The sequence below is a fragment of the Hippichthys cyanospilos genome, chromosome 11, assembly GCF_059441005.1.
Source record: "Hippichthys cyanospilos isolate Australia breed blue-spotted pipefish chromosome 11, RoL_Hcya_1.0, whole genome shotgun sequence".
Lineage (NCBI taxonomy): Eukaryota > Metazoa > Chordata > Actinopteri > Syngnathiformes > Syngnathidae > Hippichthys > Hippichthys cyanospilos.
This window is the reverse complement of record NC_142379.1, coordinates 3,780,634-3,807,438: the sequence shown is the minus strand read 5'-3', so window position 1 is coordinate 3,807,438 and position 26,805 is coordinate 3,780,634. Positions and strand designations below refer to the sequence as shown.

Sequence of the window (26,805 nt, the reverse complement as noted above, 5' to 3'; positions counted from 1 at the left end):
ACGCTCGGCCAGTTTCCATAGCAACAAACAAAACAGCTGGACTACACATATCGCTTCCACTAGATACCAGTACACAGGGATATTTTGAGTTATTTCAATTATAATTAAACCACGGCTTTTACTGGGGTGACATAGCAAGCAGCTACTATTTGTTTCTTGCTTGCCAATTTTAATAAGTTTGCGAAAACGTGAGCTTCGGGAGTTGACGGCAGTTGATGACGTAACGGCTTTACAATATTGAGGTTTAAGAAAGCGTGCGCTAATAGACAGTTGGTGTTTTTGTGCGACTTACCCTTAAAATTAGCGTTTGGGTTGAAAATGTCGTCCGCCGGCGGCCCGGGAGATGTTCTTCAGCAGGTCAACCAGCTGTGGTCCATGTTGGACGACCTTTGCCAAAATGACCCAGAAGCGTACCGGAGCTTCGTCCAGAAACAGGTGAAATCCGGCATGGAATACAACGCTCCACCTCAGCTCGACTCGTGCATACGTACCGAATTATCGGTAAGTTGCCACAACTTCTCACGTGAGTTTGACCCGCATGGACTTCGCAGGTGGAGCTCATTAGAGGGGTCCTATGAGTTTTCATGACGTCACACGTAGGCAAAAACTACACAATGGCACCGCTAGTAATATTTTCATGACAAATGACTTGTTTGAATGTGTAGTGCCAGTCAAAAACTTTTTTTTTTTTCTAGTTCTAGATCTAGTTCTCGTAGTTGGGGACTGTCATCTCCATTTTTTGTTCATGATAAAACCATGTCCAAAGTAGGGGTGTCAAACCTTTTCTTCTGAGGACCGCAAACACAAAAGTAGACATGTAAGGGCCACTTGCTTTTTTCTGTAGAAACACGATGAGCTATTTAGATTTTTTTCCCTACATTTCTAATGCAGCCTACCATCAGAGAACGTTCTTCTTTTAGTACGGGCGAAAAGAATGCGACCACTAAGTATAAGTTACGATTTTTGTGCTGTTTGTTGTTCATTGTACATGGAGAAGAAAAATGTCTTTAAAAAATTAGAGGCCGAAATCTTGGTTCTCTTTTTATTTCTACAAATATTTCAACTCCATAGCGCCACAAACCCCCATTATGTGAAAAATCTGCAAAAAATAATAATAATAATAATAACCTTTGGCTGCAAAATATTTGGTTTCTGTTTTTCACACTTCACAATGGGCTTTAGTTTGGATACTACCTATAGTTTTAGCTTTGTTTTCTTTACAGTTTGTCATGGTTTGTGTGCCCCCCCATCAGGAACCACACGGAGATTCACTGTACATTAACATATGCAGCTGGAAGCGCGTACCAGCATCCCAGGATCCCAGCAAACCATTACCCGTGTATGCTGGAAGCCTGGAGACACACACAGATGACGGTCAGAGCTTTATAAAAACAAAGCTGTGAAGAAGAAAGGACTTCTAATGTTTGCATGTCCTGCACACACACCATTAGAATGGCATTAAAATAATATATGAATATTTGAACAAGTGAAGTCATATATATTTAACAGTGTTATTGTATTGTGTTTTTTATGTATGATTATGAATTGTGAACATTGCAGGACTGGCCATCGACTTGACTTTTGGGGCCAATACAGTGATAATGAATATTATGCTATATATTATATATGTCACCACCCCTTATTTATCACACAACTTTATTATGTAGTATATAACATAGAAAATGCAGTGTACTGTATTTAAATGTTTTTTTTGTTGTTTTAAAAGTGTGTACTTAAGACAGTAAATATTTAATATTACATAAAGTCTAATTCATTGATCGACTTTTTTTTTTAACATTTTAAAACACATTTTTACTTGCTGTGGAGTGAAAATGGCACCACACTATTCATAGACCTGTTTTTTTGGGTTTGATCATGTGACATTTGCAAGTTGAGCCGTGATTGGTTGTTACCTGAGCTCTAAGTAAATGTGATGTCATTTTTAGTGTACATAAGGAAATGTGTGTGTCTGGAAAATATTAAATCAAAAATATATTTATTTATATCCACCAATCAGAGCAATTTCATTGTATACCAACTATAAAGGTATTCTATTCTATAAACCTTTTATTTTTAAAAATGGCTTAATAATTGTACTATTCCCTTAATTATTTCAGCCTGGATTCACGGTTTTACTAAAGCGAGGAGTAAGGGCGTACAAATAATGGTAAAAAGTAAAAGTTAGTACATAATTGATACTTAAAACAATTTGTACTTCTGTTCAGATTTAGAGCAAGCTGTACAAAGGAAATAAACAACACTTTCCTCACCCTGTGTATCATTTTCCAGGTGCTTACTCTGTACTGGACATAGCGTTTAACCCCGAAGTCCTGCAGGACTGTAAAAAAGACAAAGGCGGGATGGACCAGATCTACATGTTGGCTCTGAGTTTCGCCCAGCAGCAGCACGGGCTCAAGTTGTCTCAGCAGTATAACGTGGTTAGCTTTTGCCCCAAAAACGCCCCGGAGGACCTGCGCCGCCGCCTCAGCCTCCAACAGCAACGACTGACCGCTGACAAACAGTCAGATGCGGGTAGGGTAATAAGTCAGCGCCCCGACAAGCCGCTTGCGGGCCTTTTCGCGTCGGAGCTCATCTTTCACTTCCCGCCGCCGTCGTCGATAACAAGCGAGACGTTTTTATTTACAGCCGGTCAGAGCCCGGACTCCCTTCTACGGCAGATCAACTCTCTGCGGCTGGACAAGGACGACGGCGCGGGGCCGCCGGCTGATCTCGTCTGTCGGCCCGCCGTTCGCAAGAAGGGCTTGATCGAGGTAATCTCTTCCACCACGTTCGAGCGGCCCGAGAAGCCCGAGTATCGACTTGAGGTGAAGCCCCGCGCCGAGGGATTTCCCTCCAAGCTGGAGCTAACCGTGGAGCTGCCCAAGATTAGCTCCATGTCAGAGTGGCAGCTCAAGATGTCCAAGGTTAGGCCTGATACGGATCCTTACAAAGAACTGCCTCATAGTTGGGCTAGGGTGACCGGATTTTCAAAAGCAAAAACTGGGATACGACGAGTTACTTGAAAATGAAACATGCAATTACTGTATTTTCTGCACTATAAGGCGCACCGGATTATAAGGCGCACCCTCAATTAATGACATATTTTCAAACTTTTTCCATTTGTAAGACGCACCGGATTATAAGGCGCACCGTCAATTAATGACATATTTTCAAACTTTTTCAATCACAATATAGTAATACTTAAAGTAATAACAATAATAACTCAAATAATAACTCTAAACTCTCAATAGCATAATAACTCAATGTCAATATGAGCAACCTTGTTCAACTGTAAACACACAAAAGAAACAGGTAAAGCTTACTTTATCACTTCGTTCCCCATCTACCAATCCCAATCTGCATATTGATCCATATATAAGGCGTACCTGATTATAAGGCGCACCATCAGCTTTTTTAAAAAAAAATTAAGGCTTTTAGGTGCGCCTTATAGTGCGGAAAATACAGTAATTGTAACTTGGAACTTTTAATAACAAAGCTAACCACTATTCAATCTTGTCACCATTGATTGTGTTGTCGCTTTAGCTAGTGCTACGTACTACGGATGTCAGCTCAACAGCGCTAATGTGGCCAATGCACTCACCATGATCCAAACTATATATTTTGGAAATTTCCATATATAAGGCACATTGGTTTATAAGGCGCACAGGGTTGTAATGCTTTGGGGAAAAAAAAAAAACAAAACAAAACATTATTCAACTTTAATTGGACATCCATACTTAAGGGGCACCTGATTATAAAACGCGCTTTTGATTTATGATCAACTTAAAACACTCTTAAGTGCGCCTTATAGTCCAAAAAATATGTTTGAGATGTCCTACTTTGTGAGTGGGCATTGAATGCAAACCAGTCAACTGCGTCAGTACAGTAGTACTCTGCTTCCGTTTGCTTCTTCACAAATTTATCAGTTGTTATACGCAAGCGCTTTTTTGTGTTTGTTCATAAAACTGAAAATCAATTGGCACATTATACCTTTTTGTCACACATCAGCAATGTGCTGTCAAAAATCTCAGCTAGCTATGGTCTGATTTCATTTACCATGATTCTTCAACACGGAACCAGGAAGTACTTCTAGTTCCCGAATGACGAGAGTTTAAATTCCTTTTTGGTTTATCGCATAAATCAATATGATGAAACAATGGGGCTGGCAATGCCGTTGGGTCTCAGGGCTAAATTCGGGACACCTGGTCACCCTAGAAGATAAAGCAAAACATATTAATGATGCCATGAAAACATTGCTTTTCTGTACAGGATGACATCTTGTTAGAGGTGGAGGACATCTACTACCTGCTTCTGGATTTGCCAAATATTGTCAATGAAAACAGCGCTGTTGCTATATTTAACAAGCAAAGTCGAAGGCTAACCGTAACAGCGGATATTTTGTGACATCTCTGGACTGGAAAAGAGCAGTGTTAAAGTCCAAATAAAATACTGGAAATGCAGAATTTTGACTTTTCAGAATAAAATCTAAGTCAATTGCACTGGTAAGTAAAGTTATGAGAGGCAGATTAATATTAGCGTTATGAGCAATAGCTAAAGGTATTAGCTTCTGATTAGCAGCATAAGCTAAATTACTGTCACGTTCTGTCTGGGTTTTTCCTGTTGTGGGTTTATTTTGTGGCATTTTAGTTGATTTCACCCTTGGGTTCATGTTGTGTTTTTCCTCACGTCTGTCCGTATCAGTGTGATTAGTTCCACCTGTTGCCCGTGTGTTCCAGCGCTGTGTTTCAGCCAATCAGCTTCCCCCACCTCTCGTTCCATCCAGCTGTTTTGTATTTGCCATAATTATTGTCCTGTCTATTTAAGTCCCAGTTGAGTTGCAGTTAACTGCCAGGTTTTGCTGTAGTCCGTAGCTGTGTGTCCTTTTTCCGTGTGTCCCTTTGTCTCCCCGCCGCTGCTTCCCATTGGTCAGGTTTCCGTCTCTAGTGATGTACTTCACCTTCATTTTTTGCCTTTGTTGGATTTTTGCTTCCAGTATTATTAAACCTTTTTTTTTTATAGCACATCTCCCGGCTCCCCTGACTTTTTTTGGATCCACCTTTCCCACACCCCACGCCAACGTGCCTCGTAAAGTGACAATTGCGAGTAAAATCGGTAATACTGTGGCGTCGGAGGAGGAATTTGTGTTTGGGGATGAACCTAAAACAACAGGGCCTTAATACGATTCATGGACACAAATAGATTGAAAATCTAACCAATATGGCTAATCATTCTTTTAAGTTTATCGTGTTTAGCTTCAGTGAGCTCAAATTTAAAACCAAACCTTTTTTTATTATGTTTTTTTTTGTGTATGTGTCGCCACACATACAATATAAAAAACACATACATGCGCATACAATTAAAAAAAAAACATTGCTGCAAGACAAAAATAAAAACAAGTCTTATCAGTTTTGCCATACGTCAGATATAAACACATTATTTTCCGTCACTCAGTAAAATCACATTTTAAATCATGGCAGGTTACCACAATCTCAGAATGTTATTCTGGCCTTGCGTGGGCTGAGTCACTGCCGCAAATGTGCTTCTCTATTAAGCAATTAGTTGGCTCTGTTTATTAATGGAGCGTAGGTGTAATGGCTCCGAGGGCCTCGTCAATACCGTCCATCTTCGGAATAATTGACAGCACAATGACGCATGCAATAATTAACGTTTATTAAAACACTGAAAGTGAAGAGTGGCAAACATCCACTATTTGGCAATCTGGAACTTGCGGAAAATGGCAGTGAACATCCATCTGTCTTTTATACTACAATATATTTTTTGTTATTTATGAAGGAGTATTTCCATCAAATTAACTGATTTCAGGTCCATGTTCCAAGTGTAAACAGTGTCTAACAAGCATTCCTTGACATGAAACTTTCCCACACTTGATTTCAGTCCATTGGTCCCAAGAGTTCTCAGTCAAGTTCTGCTCCGGTGAACACAACTGAGGATGTTTTATTTCTTTCTTTCTTTACCTCCTCTCCCCGTGGTCTTCCTCCACCCACGCTACAATCTTCCCTTCCCAGCCAGGCACCACGGCACCATCATGGAATACCTGCAAAAGAAATTCCAAAGTGGTTTTATTTCATGTGAATCCTTTGTTTGTTTGTGAAAGCAAATAATATCCCTGGGTCACTTTGACCCGGAGCTTATTAGTCACCCGAATGTGTCTGGAATGTGTATGATTCAAATCCAATATTTTGTTTGAACTACTGATTTATGTTCATTTCTCAAGAACAAGCAATAATGTCTCTGGGTCAATATGACCCGGAGGTGTGTATGTGTCAAAACTTTAATTTTTTTTAAAATGTTTTTTATTCTCAACCCACTCACAAAGTAACAACTGCAATATTTATTTGTGTTGATTTTTTTTCTCTCTGACATGGTAATAACGCCATGGGTCAATTTGACCCGGGAAAAGTTTTACAAACAGTTGTGTGTGTGTGTGTGTGTGTGTGTGTGTGTGTGCGTCTGCTCACAAATGTGACATCCAGAAAAGTCAATAATATTTATGGGCTATTTTGACCCAGATTTTGCTTATTTATCAAAACAGCTGCAAAAATATAAATAATTTCAAAAAGTATGCCAATGCCAATTTGAATGGATATGTTGATTATATGTAGTCTAACTGGAAGGCTTATACTGCATTCAACATTTACTCACAAATGGGTCAATATGACCCACATCATAGCAGGAGGGTTAACGATGCCCTGTATAAAATTAAGAAACCAAAAACGGCGGTTATGTTTTATCAACTGAATGGCATGAACCAGGCAACGCTTTTACTGGCAGCAGGTCATCCTATTTGCTGCAGTTTTTTTTTTTCCTCACGTACCTCCTCTTTCACGGTGCCAAACTCTGGGTCGAGCGCTTTGAAGTGGTATCTAAAGCTTCCTTGACGGTCCACGGCGGCCTTGAAATCTCGCAGCGTCACCTCGCCCAGCCTGTAATGACACGGCGCCAGACGCTAAACATCCTTATCTCTTCCTTCATGGACCCAGCGTTCGGAAACCGACGAGGATTTTTTGACTGTAAATGATGCTTAATATAAAGGATTTTTAGCATATTTTGCAAAGTCAATCCATTTTCTATCGAGCTTCTTGTGAACATTCTGCTGTACATTCTGGACTCATTGGATGACAGTCAATCGCAGGATGTGATATTATTAATTCAAGTTTATAATAAAGCAAAACATTTTATACACGCCTAAGATTATACAGTCAGTGTGCGTGGTGGAAAATGCATCAAAAGACTGTCAAAAAGCCACAACCATGAGCTGTCAAGCTTGCTTCACTGAAGCTTATTCGGAGAGCATCAAGTGATAAATCTTTGTTTCTCCAAAAGCCTCAATAGAAAAACAAAAAACTAAAGGGGGTTTGTTATTTTAACATATTCAAACATTGACCTTGCGATTAATAATAGAACTGTTTCAGACAGAAGAGTATGATGATTCTTCGCAGAATCAGAATGAAATTGTTACAAAAAAATTATATATATATATATATATATATATATATATATATATATATATATATATATATATATATTAGCATTTTTTTTAAACTTGCAATGATGATTAATAGAGATGATCAAATTTTTTAATATTTTTTTGTCTTGGAATTTTCGAAAATAATCAAATAAAAAATACATAGTTGCAAAGACTGTTTTATTTGCTTTCTTTGATCATTGAATATGATTCTTGTCCTGTAAAATATAACTGCTGAACTAAACTACTAATCCTGACTCAACAATAAATGTTTTTCTCTTATAATCTCAGAAAAACAATCCTAAGAACTTGCCTTTGCAAAGTCTTTTTTTTTTTTTTCCAAACAAGCAACTTTTTAAAATCGAACTAAGTGAAAGTGCCTGTGACTCTCTCTCTTGGTTGCAGGGTTAGAAGAATTGAGCTGTCATAAAAATGAAATGGAATGGACGTTTTTTTAACCGTCAGCCCTAATATATATGTAATTTACCTTTTGGGTATGTTGACGAGGAAAGGTGTGAGGGAGCGATCGGTAAAGTAGAGCACTTTAGTTGACACAGTGCCATCCAATCCTGGACTGCTGTGAGAGTGTGCCATTTCTGCAAGTAAAAAAAAACAAAACACTGAATAGTTTTCTACAAAGCGAAGCGATCATACAGAAAAAAAATTGCTGAAGACTGAAGAAAAATTTGTAGCGCGCCTCACTTGAGCTTGGTGGCCATGAGTCTCTGTCTGAAGAGTTTGCTCTTCGGCCGGGCGATTTAAATTCCTCCTGGAAGACAGTCCCGTAATTGTCAGAAAATTCTCAAGGCATTACTGACCTGTGTCAAAACCGACAAAAGGTCAAAGGGCCTTTGTAGCGTATTTCGAAGCGTACCCCCCTGTTGTGCCGTCGCTGGGCGTCAGAGTGCAGACGCTCCATGAGGTTTGACACGCCCTGTTCCAAGGTGTCCAGGGTATGATGCTGGGGGTCGTGACCGGAGAAACTGTCTCTCAAACTGCGCAGGGCTTCCCTCACCAGCTGCATCTCCTCACCCTGCGACATTAAATGATGACTTTGCGATTTATGGAAACATGCTGCGAATGTTTTGGAAAAAGGAAATGAGGACTTACTGGGGCACTGTGCTGAAATGTTGGAGGGGAGCTGCTGTAAACACTTTCACTCCTGAATGACTGTCACAAGGAAGACAATATAACAATTCGATAAGAAGAAAATGTGGTTTCCAATGCCTTAACATTACATTTTGGATGATTACAAGTGTCAAACAGATCTTGGAGAAGATATAACGACATATGGTGGCAAACAAAACTAATGCATTTCAGAAACGCACAATAAAGTCGAATAATATGCAAAATATATGTTCTATAAAATCAACAATAATTTTCTTTGTATAATCGTAGGTCTAGTAATCTGTAATTACATTATAAATTTCGTGGCTGCCATGTTTCACCGAAACACCGTAGTCTTAAAAATCATTGCAATCTCTTGGTTCACCGTTAGGTGGCACTAAATTCTACACTGTCACCACGCAAAAATCTGTTTGGTGTTTTGTATTCAAAATGTACGTTTTATTTTGATCAAATACCGGATGATATAAGAATGGCAAATTATTCGATAGCTGCAGTGCGGCCCTATGATTATGCAAGCAAAAAAATGGGCTCAAAGTTGTCCCTCTTGTTTCAAGTCCACATCGCAAAACCAGAACTTCAGAACTATGAAGCAGACTTGGTCATGGCTCTCTCACTATTTACATCATGTTCTTTTGAAGGACTTACCCGATTGTGGCAAACATCGTGTGCCTTGTGCTGAGTCTCGTCGTGCTTTTGCTGCTGCAGTATCCTCTCCTTCCTTCCGACTTGCTGCTATGGCAACCAAAGAAAAGAAAAGCCATTTGTATGCATATGCAAAACACACCTTGAGGATAAATTAATGCAGCGGTGTCCAAACTGTGGCCCAGGGGACATTTGCGACCCGCTGCGCATTTTTCAGCGGCTTGTACCATTTACTAAAAATAACATTAAACATGGCCCATAGGACTACCTAACAACATATAAATTGGTTTAGGAGTGGGCAATTATTTTTTTTCCTCTGAAAAAATAAGCAAAATAAGTCAATGCCATTGTTTACAGAAGCTACTGAGAGTATGATACTGTTAGATAATGAGAGATTGTGGTTGTTTTACGAGAAAAAACCCTATTCATCCAGTGAAACTGGATTGCAAAATTTTAATAATTTTCCAGTAACATTAACACAAGACTGCTTTCCGTTTTTAACTTTTTATTAATAATCCACAAGGTCTTTGTATGCCACTAATAGTGTAACTCATTTTTGTCCCAACTGCCAAGCAATGCGGAAAAAAAAATCTAAATATGTTTCGGTGTTTTGTTTTGTTTTTCTTGTTCTTGTTTGTTTTATTTAAAATCTTGAGTTACTCCCTGGAGTTCCTTCAGCATCCACCTTTCTTTTTTTTTTTTTTTTTGACATTGGCAACATTTTGAAGGGTTACCATTACAATGACTTGTTGCTAATCCCACAGACTCGGACAAATATGTGTATGCAAACGGTAGGTCGCAAAGTAAAAGCACTGCTGTTAAAGTCCACGCTATAAATGGAAAATGTTGAAAGGAAGTTTTATTTTACTCATTCCAAACCACTTTTGACTACCCAGTAAGGGCTGGGCTATGGCCCAATATGCACGATGCCAACATTTTAAAGCACTGTTGCTTTTTTTTTTTTAAATTTCATTCCAAGTAACTCCTCGCGGGCCCGTAAGAGCCGGGCCGCCGGCCATATCTGACCAGCAGGCCGTAAAATGCCCGGATCTGCTGTAGAACTCTTGAAAAATATACAAATCATTGTAATTTGTACAATTATTTAGAAATTAAAAAAAAAACACAATTTTTCTTACCAACACTGGTGAATAAATACTTTAAAAGTAAAAATTATTTGATGAACTTTGTGTCAAGGTCCGATAAATCCTTACCTATTTGCTTTATAACATTTGACAGATAGCTGTTTTGCGTTTTAATTGCTTGCTTGTAGGGCTGCACGGTTATGTCCAAAATAATAATCACGATTATTCTGGTCAATATTGAAATCACGATTATTAATGCAGATTATTCATCATGTTTGGTCAAACGTATATTTATTGCCCTGTTTTAAACAAGCACTTTATAAAAAAAGGCTTCAAGGCTTGAAACATAGAAATAATAATAAAAATTACAATAAATAAGGTATAAAATAATTCAAACAAATTCACCCAAGATATGTCAAAAACTTGGCACACAGGGCAAAACAGCTAACTTACTTGCTGAGTGCAAACAAATGAAAAAAAAGAAGCCTACTTAGAACCAAGTACATTATTTAATTTTAAGCAAATTTGAATCAATTAGCAGTCAAAATGTCATTTTCAGTCATTTCAGAACAAATTCATTCGAACTTTTTGCCATTCTGATCTTTCAAAATGGGTCTCAATAGACAGCTAGCACTGTATATATTAGGAATAACGTGAGAAACGTTGCCCCCTACTGGTAGGATGGCATGCACGTAGCCGTCTTTTTAAGTGTTAATATCGCAGAGGATCATCTTAAATAATCTCGGCAGCCAATATCGTAATTATGATGAAAATTCGATTAATTCTGCAGCGCTACTTTCGTGATTTTAGTGTCTTTAATAAATGAAAGATTCAACTTTTTGAAACGGTCCTCTCATCCTGCCATCTTACACAAAAAAAAGTTTGGACACCAACATTAGGACACAATACCTCATACTCGCCGAGCAATTTGTTACGTTCGTTCAGTTTGTCTTTGAGCGCCACCTGCAAAATACATGATACCAATTGCCATCTTCAGATTGTGATTGTGAGCCCACCGGGTCAAATAATTCTAAAACTCTTCAGTGGTCTTACATTTTCGCCTTCCAGCTGATCTTTGGCCATGTTGCTCCTCAGTAGCTCCTGTTTTAGCTGCAGCACGGCATCCTCCTGCATGGACAGCCGCTGTTGCAGGGCATCCTAATGAGCGAAAGGGTCACATCGCAAGATCGGTATTCATGTACTCAAAATCCACATATATTATATTCAGAGACGAACAACCTCGAAGAGATAGCCATCGGATCAAAGTTTTATGAACAAGAGCACTCTGGAGCGCATAAATCTTCACTTTTCAAATATGTGTATATACATTTAATCTTAACGTGATCTGAAAATGTGAATATGTCAGTGACACTGAGAAATTTTCGCAATTTGAAATTCACTGCAGAATGTAAATCTAACCTCTATCACGCGCAATTCATGGCATTGAGATCGTAAACTATGAAAGATTGGTTCTTTAAGAGATTCTCTCCTCGGTATCGACGGCAACGTTAGCAGGCTAACCTCTGACTTCAACTAGGAGGCGCCTATTGATAGTCCATTCATGTATAATTCTGTAAACTTAAAGACATACAAAATAACACAGCAAATGCACACTTATGACTTTTCGATTGTCTTTTGAGTTGTAGTTTATCCATGTGTTTAAGTTAATGCAATTGTTCCCCTCGTGTCAGTGTTTCATCACTGTCCTCATAAACCTGGTGTCTGCCAATCAGGTCCCTGCTCCTATTGTGTCATGCCCAGGTGTTCCTTGTCTGTCTCGCTCGTTTTGAAAGCATTTACTTTCCTGTTTCCTTTCAGTTCTTGTCGGGTCATTGTCAAAGTGTCGTTGTAAATGTTGCTACCAGTCCCTCGTCGTTCTTGATGATTTCTCGAGTTTATAGTCTTTCGGTACTCAGTTTATTTATTATTATTTTGGAGCATATCCCTCCTGTGTGCCTACCTGCATTTGAGGCCACACCTTCCATAATCCTCCACGCCATGCCACAACATTATATTCATAATAACGACTTAAGACGTCTATTATAATCAAAACAATCATTGCCAAGGCGTGTTATGTCATTTTTTTTTCATTGGGTTATAGGTTCTCAGTTCTTTGAGGAGTTGTAATGAGTCAAACCGCCAGCAGAGAGAACTTGCTTGGTTTTAGATAGAATATCCCGTCGGGTCGCTCAAGACGTATTAGAACAATCTGAAGCATAAATTCGAACAAGGAACATAAAAGACATGCTCACATCCTTAAAATCAATTTCCATCAATCAATTTTTCAATTGTAGTTTTCTCTGTGACCCAATTCATTTTTCTTGCCCCTCGGCGACCTGTATCTGATTTATTTAATGGCTGTTTGAACAACAAAGATCGTTTTTTTTTTCAACTGCGTCCCAGGCCTCTTGGGTATGTGGTCTTGAAACCGATCAATGTCTGATCTTTTGTCACGTGACTTCAGTTTGAACGACCAGGTTACGGTAATCCGACTTAAACGAGACCAACAAGCGACGGGGCGGAACATGCTAGTGTTGATTAATATCACCAGGTACTCAATTTGGCCGTCCATAGTGGTACTTCTAAACACTAACGTTAAGCGAGACAATTTTGGGCCATTTATGGTTCACACGCAGGTCACAAAGACGTCACATTATATGAACAAACCAATCGGATTTCACCCCAAAAATGGGAATTCAGCATCACAGCCTGCTGCTTGAATACGACCCTTCCACTTTAACGACACTGAAAGGTTCATTTACCTTGATGGCCTGAATATGGCGCACCTCCTGTTTGTGCCTCAGGAGTTCCCGCTAAGAGTTGGACAAATGAAGAGAGACATTTTCAGAAAACGGGCATCCAGAAAGTTGATTACATTCACTTGGCGTACTTTGAGATCAAGGGCCTCTTCCGTGCTTTGGTCCAGGCGGCTGCGTGTGAGAACCTTCAGAGGGAAACAGTAAGAGCATCCTAATTAGATAATGTCAGAACTACAGAGGGGGGGATGCTGACAGGGGGGCCCGCGAGATCAGTCAGATTAATTTGCGCTCTCCAGACGAGAGCAGAACATCAACACAACAGAAGGGCCGAGAGTTCACACAAAGCGGCGAATGTGGCGGCTGCTGTTGCGTTTTGACGGGTTAGCGGAGGCGAGAAGAAGGGGGCACCGTACCAGCTGTTGTTCGCCGAAATTTACAGATCCACCTTGGTCATCCTCTGGGAGGGAACCATTGAGGAGCAGAGCCTGCACACAAACACACATTAACTCTCATTATTAAAATTCGTTATCATTTTTTTTAAATAGAAATCGGGTGTCAACTGGGTCTAGTATGTTTTTATGTATCGCATAAGTGAGAACACATTTATTGACATGCTTTTTTACCCATTAACTTTATATACCCGTATGTGTATTTATGTACCTATTTTATGGGCTTTGTTTCAGACTAACAAGTCCCATTGGGTGTGCTCCAGTGCAACCCTACAAACATCCAAAAATGTCGAAAAAAAAGTTTAATCGTCGCATTGTGATTTGGAATAAATTTCGTATGACCCCCAGAGGACTTTATAAAATATAAAATGGCCCCGTTTGGAAAAAAAATAGTTGATTATTTACCTGCAGGCGGAATACCATCCTCCTGGCCTCATGCATTTCCTTCTCCAACTGCTCCTGATGGACGTCCAGTTGCTCCTCCCAGGACTTCTCTTCCTCGGGTACTTCATATCCAAGCGAGGGGCATAGCCCACAGAGAGACACCTCCTCTAAAATCAAAGTGTCCTTGAATATATCTTTTTCTGCCAACTTCATTTTCGGCACTTGCTAACGTAGCAATTGACGTCTTTTGGTTCATAACCTTAGCAAATCTACGGAAACGCTTTTCCCGAGCAAATGCTAGTTAGGTAGAACGAGTTGATTTTTCTTTTTTGAAAGCATTTTGTTCCTGATGACTTGTTAACTAAAATTCCCAGCTAATTTGACAAAAAAACACGTAAAGTACTTTAAAAGTTGTTCGAATTTGTTAATTTACTCAGACAACTCAGTTCATAGTTTTAGCAAAGCTATGAAACATGTTTTTGTTTTGTTTTTTTTTACACAAATGCAAGCTAACAAGCATGATTTTTTTTTCTTTTTTACTCCTTTGAAAACATTTCGTTTCATTCCTGCAAGCTATCGAGAAATTCCACCTAATTTGACAGAACACATGCAAAGTGATCATTTTCAGTTAGCATTCGCTAGTATCGCATTTTTTGTCGCTGGGTAAATCCAATGAAGAAACATGTATTTTTAAGCTAATGCTAACTAGATATTAACGCAAAAATGTAATTTAAAAACACAAAAAGTGTACTTTTTCAGTCATCATTAGTTATTTATGCATTTTTCTAAATATTCAGGTTGTATCAATGTTAGTTGGCTGCAAAACATGTTTTTTTTCTTCTTTGAAACTATTTGAAACTACAAACTAGTTTGCTGTGCTCCGTTAGAAAAAACATTTGCTCATTTAGTATTTATATAATACATAAATGTACACACATGCATCTTACAACTCCTGCACACTGCACATTGCAGGAAAGCTGCAAATTACATAATATTTTCTAACTCCATAATACTTCGCAAGGTCATCCTCATACTTATCTCGCAGCTTCCACTCCATCTACTACATAATATGTTCAGATTTTGAATCTTATTCTTATAGTTATAGTGCCTCATTATCATTGCCGTATTACTGTTTTTATTCCGGGAAGTGAGTGGAATAAAAAAAATATTGTGTAGTGTTACTATGCATGTGACATCGAAACTGTCGAATCTTGAATGAAGTTGAAGAAACGCTTGCTTTGCTAATATAATCTAAGATTCTGATTCTAAAGGCCCTGAGCAGATTAAAGTGACATTCCAACACCGGGGATGGAATCAGATAGGGCAAAAAACAAAAAACAAAAAAATCTGCACAGCACTAGAAAGGGGGAACCCAAGAAGAATGCTGCAAAATGAAGAGCCTGTTGGGATTAAGTAAATACAACTTCATCCAGCAAAATAGCAAAACTGAAATTGTGTATTAAATGTAGGTCAACGCTTCTGATAATACTGTATATAGGCCAGTAGATACGGTCTCGGCTTTAATGGAAGTACTGTTAATAATAACATGTCCTGTGGAGCCAACCGACCTGCGAGGTGCTTCTTGTCGATCAGCTCCGATTTGTCTTGGCCCGGTCCGACCCGTTGCTCCTCAGGTTGATCGCGGATGGTTTCCTGCCCGGGCGTGTCGCCGGAGCGGGTGACAGCATACTCCTCTTTGGGGGACCGTACGGGGCTGGCTGAGCTGAGGCTGAAACAGATGGCGCGCGCAAGGCAGCACCGTCAATGTTTGTGCCTCCTGCCAGATGAGCTGCCATAAATAGAGCCATGCGCATAAAATGTTGATATAGGTTTTTACCAGCCCTCGGAGGGGCATGGAAATAATAAATCAAGCCCATCTGGGTAGATTATTGTTAATGTTTCCATTTTTAAATACAGTAGAGCACCCAAACGCCAATGTTTGCTTTGGAGTGCCTCGTTGTCAGCGGTCAGCTGAAAAATAAATAAATAAATAAAATAATTTAAAAAAATAATAATAGTAAATATATATATATATATATATATATATATATATATATATATATATATATATATATATATATATATATATATTTTTTTTTTTTTTTTTTTTTTTTTTAATTATTTTATTTATTTATTCATTTTTTTAAAGGATAGTCACTGCCACAAAGACAGACAAAGAGGGGTGTTGTACTTTAAAAAGTTGCTCTACGACGTATTGGAAAATTACAAAATAAAAAAAAAAATTGTGCACTTTGCCAAGCCAAGTTCATACACCATAGTTTTGGGCGTACCATTTCAGAGCAAAACAGTCGGCTCAAGTTACAAGTTTGAGAAAGTTTTAAGAAAAAAATGGCTGTAACGATGAATCAGAATTGGTAGTTTTGTTCAACAGTTCCATTTTGCAAAAAGATAATTGTACTAAACAGTCTTTGAACTACTACTTATTTTTTATTTGATCATGTTAGATTTTATTTTTGGAAGGTAGCTGAAAAATGTGATCAATTGCCATACAATTGTTAAGAAAAACTTCGACAACTCAAGTTCAATCCCCAAAAAAAAAAAAAAAAAAAAATATATATATATATATATATATATATATATATATATATATATATATATATATATATATATATATATATATATATATATATATATATATATATATATATATGTGTGTGTGTGTGTGTGTGTGTGTGTGTGTGTGTATGTGTTAGTGATCAAATTTGCATTGTTAACATCTCACATGTCTCACAACTTTCTGTTCCTTTGTTTATGAGCAACAGTTTAACCCTGAAATTTCTTAAACCACTTCACATCCCAGATAAGAGACTGGAGATCAGGCAACATTACGGAAGGGATTATGGACCTCCAGACTCCAAAATATCACTGACACATGCTGCAACTCGATCGTTCGGACAGGCATGCGCGCATGACGCAGGAAATTCTTCACATACTTTGCTAGCTCGTGAGTCACGGCGCTTCTTGTGTTTGGCAGTAGACGGTGGTCATGGGTTTACTGCATGTCCACTGTGTTTTGTTTGCTCGGGGAGCATCTAAAGCAGCTCGAGGGCGGGCGAGGGAGGCAAGCCGTCAACTTCATTTACCTTTGTGTTGACAGAAATAAGATGAAGCTGCTGTAAATTATGAACTGTGGGATGATGTCTCACAGGGAGATTCCTTTTACCCCCCGTGTGTGTGGGGAAAACAACTCTGTGGGAAGGAAAGAGGATGGGAAAAAAAATGTCAACTCTTGCTCCCCAGGCTAAGCAGAGGGGGAACAAAACTGTGGGCTTAAGTGGAGTGGAGGATAAAACCACAGGACATCCACAGGCATTGCATTAGTGGCAAAAAACATGTTGCATGATTTGGACTGTAGCTGAAGAGATTTTTTTTTTTTTTTTTGGAGGGGGGACTTAGCTAATCGCATTATTTCCCACCTAAAATTGGCATTGTGCTCCATATGTACTTTTAGCAGCTTGACTGATGTTTTGTGCTTTTAAATGCTGTGCCCCAATTGGTCAGTTTTCAACAAGCAATGCAAATAATCAAATGCAATCAAGTTAAATTATGAATAGCTTTGTAAATGATGATACTATATGTAAGTGAATAACTAGGATAAACACACACACACGACCATACTAAAGTGGTTCTTAGGTAATATGTGAATAAAAAATAGAAAGGTCTAAGAGCTCATATTTTTTTTCTGTTTTAGTACATACACTTAAAGTCAACATCATGTCTATTGTTCTACAGCTACACTGCAATTGAAACACAACACAGTAATATAAGTGTAATACGAAAACAAAGCCAGTTAAGGGGTTTAACCCTAGGCTATAATACGCCATCATTATTATTATCCCCCCATGTGTCCCATGTGAGAGAATACAGCGTTACACTGTGTGTTGCCATTTTTCGCCAATCTTTCTGACATTTTAATCCAACTTCTTCGAGAAAGGTTATATAGTTCACCCCTTCCAAAAAAAAGCCATCAAGTGAGTGAGTGCCTTATCAGAAGCCGCAGTGATTATGCCCGAGTGTTTCTCCAAAGGGGATCAGAGCAAGCAGCCTCCTCCTAATCTCCGTCTGAGCTGATGACATGATGACACCATCAAGATACCTTCAATCACCACCTAAACTGGCTCCTCCAAAACTCCTCCTCCTAATGCCGGCTGCAGACGCTCGATAAACAAACTTGTTTTAAAACTGGCGGGCAACGCCGCAGAGGAGAAATTGGGATTCAGATTAGGATTTACATGAGATTAGCGTCAAATCAGTATTAGCGTGTTTGATGGGGGGGCTGCACTCATTTTTTTATTTTGTGTTCAGGATGGGTATTTGATTGTGTTTTATTTACATTTTTTTTACAGTTATTGGCTCTATTATTGTTAATAGCAGTGGGGTTCAAAATATACAAAAATGTACGCAAATTACAGGAAAATACCAGGCACAAATGAAATTGCGAACGAGCTAAACGCATACAGGGCAGCGCCAAATAACATGACGATTAGAACTAATATTAGCTAGCTTGTTATCCACAACCACAAGTTGTTGGATCAACAAACAAACGGATTTTGGCCATATGATCATACATCAACATCCTTACAAAGAAAGAACAATTTACAGACATCCATGGGCCAGATTTCACAGCGACAAAACAACGCGTGCGTCACAGACTGACTGCTCTCAAAACCACACCATGTTTCTCACTACAAAATGTAATATCAACAGCGGCCAGAGGTGGCGCTAAAAAACAAACATCAAGCCAAACAAAGCACAAATGAATAAACTTTGAAACTAAATCCGTTCCAAAACATTATTTCAGGTGTGGCCCGGTACCAGTTGATCCACGGACCGGTACCGGGCCGCAAACCGGTGTTGAGGACCAGTGGTTTATGGGATTATAATGATTTTTTTTTGTCAATGACTGGCAGCCAAGAGTGGCTGCAGCTGAAGGGCTCTAAAAAAAAGAAACAGACAAATAGATGCTGTCCCTAAAGGGAAAATTATATCGAGTCTATGAGATATTTCCTACTGTGGTAAATGAATTCTGCTCATTCATTAAGGGGATCGTTACAGGTCTAATTTATTTGGAGGCATGTTTATCATGAGATACGGTAATAACGCAGCCTGTGGCTGTGGGGAATTAGAGGCAGAGGCGGTAGATAAGTGTGTGTTGTCGTAAGTTTATATTTATAAAGAGTGTAGAGTCAGTTGACAATGAGAACAGTATAAAGCATTACACCAGTGTTATTGGTCCCCGGGCCACAGCTTGGCCCACGCCTGCCCTAAAAACTTGACGTTGGGCAGCGCTTCTCAAATAGTGGGCCTGGTCCACCTGGGGGGGGGCAGGAGGTTGATGCCAGGGAAAAAGGCATATTTTTTGTCACGTGAAGTTTAATTGCAATAAAATAAGAAGTTATCTTTTATTTTTAAAATTATTTCAGGCACTTTGATGCACTTGCTAATTTTTTTCTGTTTTAGACTAAGCTGTAACTTGTATAAACACTGTAAAAAATAATTAACAGTTGAAAGTTGATTTGTATTGCTTTTTTTCTTTTGTTAATCTTAAAAAGGATACATGTTTAAGTATACTATTTTATGTATGATGATCTTATTTATAGTCAGTGTGTCGAGTGGGGGTTCATGAAAAGTTTTCTCTCTCCTAGGAGAGCTTGGGAAAATATAATTGAGAGTTATGTAAATTATCCCAGTGCAATTAATTAAAATTAACAGTGACCATCACTTGAAAGTGGCTTTGAATCTTCAGCCAGCCGAGTTGCTGTTTACATTGCTTCAGAATCTCTGCATGGAGAATCTCATAATGTAAATCAGCCTCATTGTTGTGCGGCAGTCGGGTGGAAGTGCACGATGTCGTTTTCAAAAATAACCTAGTTATTTATCCATCTATCAAGCAACCTACCTATCTACCCATCCATCTAACTAGCTAACTACATAATCGCTGGACAACATGCGCTCTCAAAATGGAAGTGAAGGCGGTAATGAGTCAAAGGAGAGGGCGGTTGCTAGGCAATAGCATCCGGCCTGCCTGAGACACACCCACAGCGATAACACATCGTAAACAGGCAGACAATGAGCAGCCCGCTTCAGCTGTCACCGTCGTCTTGTTCCGTGACACGGATGATGCGATTCCTCGTCAGTACGTCACTGATGACAAAGAGCATCTGCTTCTCGTCTGCTTCATGATGCTAACATTTATAGCCGCATGTTAGGTAGTGATAAAAAACAAAAAAAAACGCTCACCATTTCATCTGCTTGGCCCCCATGGCTGGAATTTGCTCACTGCGGTCAGCCGGAGCCCGGCGTCCGGGTGATGCCCCGATTCTCAGTCAGGACCATAGCAGCCACGCAGGGAGGGGGGGGGGGCTTCACAAACCGGATCAATCTCGCGCTACGGAACAGAACAGCCGCGACTTTGGCGGCGACGTGGTTCAAATTCTCTCATATTCATACAAATTCCGATTTAAAAAAAAAAAAAAAAAGCTCTGGAAAGCCTCCTCCCGTCCTCGCCTGGCTGGATGGTGCCAAGCTGCAGGGGGGGGGGATCACAGACAGAAGAGCGATTGGTGCTCAGCAGCACCAGTCACTGTGTTCTGCCTGCCTTTTCATTTCAAAAACACACAATGCATTTGTGTCTCTGACTACTGATGTAGCTCCTAATTTGCATAAATTCTGTAGTCCTCCCTTATTTTCCTCTTTCTCTGTTATTCCTTCTTTTCAGTCAGTCACTCTTTTCCGCCTGGGTGTGTTTTACCCCCTCCCCCTTTCTCATCTTCGTTCCTCCTCTCCTTGCTGCTGCTTCTCCACTTTCATGACGAGGAGGAGGAGGGAATTTGAAGTCCCGCTTAGCGTTTCGCAAAAGATTCATGGAAATCTATGCGGTGAGGATATTCGGAGCACAATATGTGCTCAAGCCAAACAGCTGGGTGAGTTAAGGGTAGAATTACTGGGAATAAAAACAACTATTCTTTTATAGAAGCCTACAATTAAATGGCTGGCTTCAGATTATCCAAAGTAAGGGTTTTCAAACTTTTTAGGAAGCCTTATAATCTTAACGCTAATTAAACCTAAATACCATGTGCACCCTTAAAGGGGAAGTCAACCCACAAAATTGCTTTACAATAAAGGCCGCACTCATCTAAACATGGGATTCTGAATAAGAATTGAGCAGATGTGATCTCAATTTTGACAGGAAGTTGTATTTTAAATATACTAATTGTAGGTGACAAATATTTTAGTTACCAAGTTAAATTAAAAAAAAAAAAAATCACGGTTTACTACAGAAAATGCCTAAATAGGTGAGCTATCCCTTTAAATTGAGGTTGAAATAAAAAAAGATAACCTAGAGCCAGAAATGATAAATATTGACCGATAAATATATTGCATACACATTATTTTTCACCAAGCTTCTAAAGCTATCTTAATTTCGTTTTTTTTTAATTATACAGATATTAACTTAATTTTACGGATGAAAGATTCATGATGGCATCAGATGAGGCATCCTGACTTTTGAATGCACTATAAAACTAGTTTATACTTTGATGTATTTTTGTGGCTCTCTAACATTAAAGTAGTTCTCTTGATCTTGGAAGGGAATGACTGGCATCCTTTAAAACAGAATTAAGGATATTTTGGAAAAAGAAAAATGAAAGAACAAAGGCACAGATGTCGAGCAGATGGCTAACACAAGTGGTTTGGTTCTTTTTTTTCTTATGTGACTTGATTATGATTATACCATATTAGGATCAGGGCCAAATTCAGTTAGAAATTAACATAAAGTGTGAAAAAGTAACACATGGTTGAGGGAATCTTTAATAAAAAAAAACGTATCGCTTTATGCAGAATTCCGTGTTATTTTATGGTCTCTAATTTATTTCCATCCCATTTTTTTTTACATTTATTACATTGAAAGAAGTATAGCAGCAGCTCGGACCTCATGTTGCTGATAAAGTTTTAAAATGTTCACTTTTTTCAAGAAGTTTGGGAGATTCTTATGTATTATAGACAGGTACAACAAATATTTATGATTGATATGCGCTCATTTCAAATGAATTATCAAATCCGGTTGAAAGACAAAATACAACGCCCACATACGTGTTTTGACCAATCACGGTTGAGCTGAAATTGAGCAGATACGGTCGCTTTAATTTTCCGGAGGACCTTAAACAGACTCTTACCCCTACTTTGTGTTCATTGGCTTATATGACGACTGACAGTTTGTACAGCCAATAGATGACACGTTTTTGCTTTAACGTAAACGTACGTAACGACGTACACGGAAATAGCAACAAAATCGGCGAGCGATGTGAATTTAATCGAAGCCTTTTTTTTCTTTGTCATCTAAAAGTTCACACTTGGCACAAGATAGTAATTTATGCTACTTTTCTAAACAGGTTCCGCAAATCGAACGTAAGTAACACGATTTGTTGTTAGTGGCGTGTTTAGTCTACAGTCTTAGCTACGTAAATCGCTAACCACGATTAATTAACATCTAACTAGAGCTCGTTCTTTTATTGAGGCTCATTTAACCGGCGTGTGTTATTAAAACGTACCTTTTGTGCCGTGTCAGTTTATCATCATGTCCAAGCAGACTCTGGGGAAGACACTGCTGCGAAATGTAATACGCCACACTGATGCTCACAACAAGGTAGGAGCCAAAAGCACACAAGATTTATGAAGCTTTTGTGCAGGCAGCATGTTTGATTGCATTGCGGTTAGTGCTCTGTATTAGAAAAAATAAACACAGTCAAATCCCACGAGACGAGATGTACCACGATGTTAAGTATGAGAATTAGACGAGATTTTGGAAAGAAAAACAATGTAATATAAAACAAACAAACCCTGTTGTCAGTAAGACACATTTAACTCAGCCCGCTATATTCAAACGTGACCAGCAGCAACAGAAACTGACATAATAACACGGTTGCTACTGATCACTTTTGCATCAAAGGATGCAATCAATTTTGTCTTTAACCCTTGTGCAGTATTTATCATTTTTGAGTGACTTTATTCCGCATAATTCTTGCAGTATTTTATCCAAGCAATTGCACACTCCTAGTAGTGTGATAACTAAGTGCTTGTGCCATATTGAACTTCAACATCTGAGTGAAATTTCAGCTCCCTAGTGCCGTCTTTAAATGCTTTTCCTTTGACCTGAAATAGAGTGGATAAGGAAAACGATTGGACAAAATACTGCACAAGGTTTAAACTGCTTCTGAAAAGTCATCCAACTTTTCTTGGGGGAACTCGAGTGCTGCTAGCTAGTGGCTGAATTATGCTAGCGGCGTTGTATGAGATCTCGTCCTGTCCCGAATTATTAGACAAATAGTACTCAGCTGCAAGGAAAGAGACTTATGTGTGTGATGCTCTACCACATCGCAAAGCACACTTATGGAATACGTATAAAATTGCTTTGTTCACTTACTGCAGATCCAGGAGGAGTCGGAAATGTGGAAGTTGCGGGGTTGGGAGGTCCAAATGTCCAACAACAGTCACATGAGCGCCACCAAGACAATCCGGTATAAAAGCGCCACTTCGCTGTCAACCGCTTGCACACCAAAACCACAATTATTAAACTTCTTGATTTTATTCCAGAGGCCAAATGCACTGCGATCGTTTATCCAGATTTCCCTCTGAGCACGACGATAGAGAGGCTCGATATTGGACGCGGAAACTCTACGAGTTTGAGGACAACGATCCCGACAGGTAATCAACCGGAACCGGCATTTTTTTTTTAACACCTGAGCGAGCCTTTTTTTTTTTTTTTCTCAGATGGGGACACAGTGGTTTCAAGGAGCTGTACCCCGAAGAGTTTGACAGTGACAGGTAAAAATAACCGCCACCGCCATATTAGAAGATTTCTTTTCTCTCATCAATCCCTCCTGCCTGCTCATATTTGTTTTAAGAATTTAGAAATTGCACCAGCGGGGATTCTTTTCACAGTATTAATAAAGCGCAGTTTGCTAGCAAGACAAGTAGAGCCCCTTTCCACACATTAACAACACTTATCAGGCTCTTCACAATGAGCCAATTGAAATTAATTAAAGCGGATGTTTATCAGTGTGCTGCGTGGATGTGGAGCATCATACTGTGTGGTGTGTTCTATATATGTGTGTGTGTGTGTGTATGTATATATATATATATATATATATATATATATATATATAATTTTATATATCGTCCGTTGTCAGAGTTATCAATGCGAGACTGGAGAAAAGCCAAAACTCTTGAGTCAAACACGATCTTTTGCAAAAGAGGGAGAGCACCAGGGTCTTCCGGTGCTCTGAGGCTCTCCTCCTTATTTTATTCCAAAGATTACGAAGAAGGCGGTTACAAGTTTCAAAATAATACCATATAAGGAGTTGTTTATGTCCGTAGCGTGAGTGTGTGTGCATGTGTATATTTGTGTGTTCGTGTGTGTGTGAGTGAGTAGGTTAAGAGGTGTGCGAGCAAAGTGTTTTTATATGATAACATATACACATATATACAATTATTCCATCAACCGTATTCCAATTAACAATAATTACCGTAACTGGACAAGCAAGAGGGCTGATGTCAGGTGGCTGTTAGCAGCAAGCTCTTTTTGCAGCTAACAGCTGCTCGTGTTAGCTGAGGTTGTCACGGAATTATTTAAGAAAAGAAATAAGCAGACCGAACCACTGTCCGAGTCCCCCCTTGTTCACACACCGGAATCTTACTAAAACGGAGCTGATTCAATAAAATTTGGCTTAGAGTTGTGTGCGCCGGTTAGAGAACACGCAAAGGTATTCAATTTTACTCGTTTGTTAATTGCGGTCTTTTGGCATCTGCACATAATCATAAATTCGGAGAAACGCCGATGCTGCGCAACTTGGGGTATTTGTGGCGAAATGAAGTTGAGCCGTGTCGCGAGGAAAACGATAAATAACTGCTTCCTGCGCGTTCAGTTACACTGGCGAGGCGTTCACTGACCGCTCACAATGTGGGAAATCTCAAACGCACTTTACGCGCAACAAATATATAAGATAAAATACCAGAATTTGCCCCCAAATTATGAGCGCTTACAAAATGCCCACCAACCATTTTTTTTTCCTCCCCCTGCGTTCCAGTTCCAGCGACAAAAGCAGCGCAGCCAAGAGGAAGGCCGGCCACAAAAGTAAATCGTCCAAATCCAAACGCTCCAAAAAGAAGAAGAAGAAGAAAAAGAAGAAAAAAGAGGAAGACGAGGAGGGAAAGAGGAAGAGGGCGGACAGCAGCGACGACAGCAGCAGGAGCAAAAGTCGACACAAAAGTAAGAAAAGGGAGAGGAAAGACCAGGACGGGCGGAAACGCAAGAGGAAAAACCAGGATTCGCACAAACGCTCCGACTCGGCAAAAAAACCAAGGAGGGACTGGAGAGCGGCGGGCGAGGACAGCACCCAAGAAAGTTCCGAATTGTGAAACTCCGCACTTCTCTGGTAACGTTTTAACATCGGGATGCACGGCTGGATCACGGGAGAAAAGAAACTTGATTTTATTTTTGCAATTTTTACAATGATCAACGATTACCTCCAAAACTTTGTGTTATGTAAATAAATGGGAACGCAGGAGCTCACCAAATGTTGGTTCTGAATTATACATGTGCAGATTTGCCGTTACATCAATAGTAATATGACAAGTAAAAAAAAACTTTTGGATTTAAAATTTTTATTGATTTATGAAGTCTAAAAAAACGTTTTTCTATCCAAACTTTTTTCTATTAAGCAAATTCCAGGAGAAAATCCAGAAAATACTTTTTTAATGACCGCCTTCATTTTTTATTTTATACTGTATTTTTTGTCGACAAAAGTTTCTTTACTGAAGAAACTCATATTCTTTTTTTCGAAATGACTTCCTTTATTTTTAAAATGTTATTTTTATGACGTTAAATAAAGTTTTTTTTTTAAACAAAACACAATTACCCATACGTGAAAGACTTTTTAAATTGAAATTATTGTATAATTCAAAATAGTTTTCGTTTTAACATTTTTTCAAGTAATGCCAAACTTGAGTTGTCAGTGCAGGAGTGTCACAAATTTTGTTATATTTATGATCTTTTATGATTTTTAATTCTGATTGACTGCCTTCATATCTTATTTGGAATTCTACAGATAAGTCAAGAAAGACTTGTCTTCATTTTTAAAATAAAGGTAATTTATAAGGAGTCAAATTCAGAAAAAGACTCACACATTTTATTATATATATATTTTTAAATTGTAGGTCAAAAAGTCCATTTAGTTTTTCATATAAAGTTAAATGTAATTTTTAACAATGCACTGCCAAACTGGGTGTCATTTCTGTTAGGCACGGTTGTTGGTATCTGCTAATCGTAAATCTTTCTCACGCTTTGAGATAGAAGATGCATCTATAAAACTATTGATTTTGACTTTGAACTTCTATTTAACTCACCACCAGGGGCACTCTCCACTAGTAAACAAAATCAAGCATGTTACTCTTTTGTTGGTACAGTATTCTAACAATTCCAGCGTGGCTGTTTTTTGTTAAATATGTTGGTGCTGCTCTTATTTCTAAACATGCAATCATGTTCAGTCTGTGTTGAAAGAATGATGCTTCTGGTTTTCAATTAAAAAAGTAAAAATCTTCCATTTTTCTGCGTCAATATCTGATGTTGCAACCTGTGCCTTATAGTCCAGTGGAGCCTATTGTAAATGACTAAAAATGATGTAAAAAACAGAGCTGTAATTTTTAAGACTGCGAAATCAGAATCTAAAAATCGGACCTTGTCGAACATAAAATAGGCCGTTATTGCCCCCGAGCCTGTCTTGCCCCCCTCCTCCCCATCAAGGGTAACAAATGTAGTCACCCGCTTGTTAAATAAAACTCACGCGGTTGTAGGTGCA

General features: G+C 38.9%; 3 protein-coding genes across 4 annotated transcripts; 2 read left to right on the top strand and 1 right to left on the bottom strand.

Annotated features, from left to right (window-relative positions):
- The first annotated feature begins 26 nt into the window (after positions 1-26).
- Positions 27-5,023, top strand: pih1d2 (PIH1 domain containing 2). The gene is made up of 5 exons (XM_088426847.1): positions 27-501; positions 1,254-1,374; positions 2,290-2,532; positions 2,647-2,924; positions 4,270-5,023. The coding sequence occupies exons 1-5, from the start codon at positions 319-321 to the stop codon at positions 4,402-4,404; spliced, it is 960 nt and encodes a 319-aa protein (XP_088282973.1). The 5' UTR covers positions 27-318; the 3' UTR covers positions 4,405-5,023.
- Positions 5,024-5,653: 630 nt separating this feature from the next.
- Positions 5,654-21,335, bottom strand: dixdc1a (DIX domain containing 1a). Of its 2 annotated transcripts, none has more exons than XM_088426846.1 (15): positions 20,192-21,335; positions 15,499-15,659; positions 13,952-14,097; positions 13,511-13,582; positions 13,229-13,282; positions 13,101-13,151; positions 11,392-11,496; positions 11,248-11,301; positions 9,260-9,343; positions 8,597-8,656; positions 8,361-8,519; positions 8,189-8,255; positions 7,974-8,082; positions 6,836-6,944; positions 5,654-6,055 (listed from the first exon to the last, which is right to left on the bottom strand). In XM_088426846.1, the coding sequence occupies exons 1-15, from the start codon at positions 20,212-20,214 to the stop codon at positions 5,972-5,974; spliced, it is 1,338 nt and encodes a 445-aa protein (XP_088282972.1). In that variant the 5' UTR covers positions 20,215-21,335; the 3' UTR covers positions 5,654-5,971. The 2 variants fall into 2 exon arrangements, with proteins under 2 accessions (XP_088282972.1, XP_088282971.1); XM_088426845.1 differs by having other exon boundaries at positions 9,260-9,346; positions 20,192-21,334.
- Positions 21,336-22,221: 886 nt separating this feature from the next.
- Positions 22,222-26,545, top strand: nkapd1 (NKAP domain containing 1). Its single transcript, XM_088426848.1, has 6 exons — positions 22,222-22,357; positions 22,518-22,595; positions 23,378-23,466; positions 23,543-23,653; positions 23,720-23,773; positions 25,036-26,545. Exons 2-6 carry the CDS (start codon positions 22,527-22,529, stop codon positions 25,364-25,366), a joined length of 654 nt encoding a protein of 217 aa, XP_088282974.1. The 5' UTR covers positions 22,222-22,357; positions 22,518-22,526; the 3' UTR covers positions 25,367-26,545.
- The last annotated feature ends 260 nt before the right edge of the window (positions 26,546-26,805 follow it).

Coding starts and splice junctions, on each gene's coding strand:
- pih1d2 (XM_088426847.1), top strand. CDS start 319: ATGTCGTCCGCCGGCGGCCCGGGAGATGTTCTTCAGCAGGTCAACCAG. Junction 1,375..2,289: donor GGAGACACACACAGATGACG/GTCAGAGCTTTA, acceptor ATCATTTTCCAG/GTGCTTACTCTGTACTGGAC. Junction 2,925..4,269: donor GGCAGCTCAAGATGTCCAAG/GTTAGGCCTGAT, acceptor TTTTCTGTACAG/GATGACATCTTGTTAGAGGT.
- dixdc1a (XM_088426845.1), bottom strand. CDS start 20,214: ATGGGGGCCAAGCAGATGAAATG. Junction 13,152..13,228: donor AAGAGGCCCTTGATCTCAAA/GTACGCCAAGTG, acceptor TCCAACTCTTAG/CGGGAACTCCTGAGGCACAA. Junction 6,056..6,835: donor TTGGCACCGTGAAAGAGGAG/GTACGTGAGGAA, acceptor TTTCTTTTGCAG/GTATTCCATGATGGTGCCGT.
- nkapd1 (XM_088426848.1), top strand. CDS start 22,527: ATGTCCAAGCAGACTCTGGGGAAGACACTGCTGCGAAATGTAATACGC. Junction 22,596..23,377: donor ACACTGATGCTCACAACAAG/GTAGGAGCCAAA, acceptor CACTTACTGCAG/ATCCAGGAGGAGTCGGAAAT. Junction 23,467..23,542: donor AGCGCCACCAAGACAATCCG/GTATAAAAGCGC, acceptor ATTTTATTCCAG/AGGCCAAATGCACTGCGATC.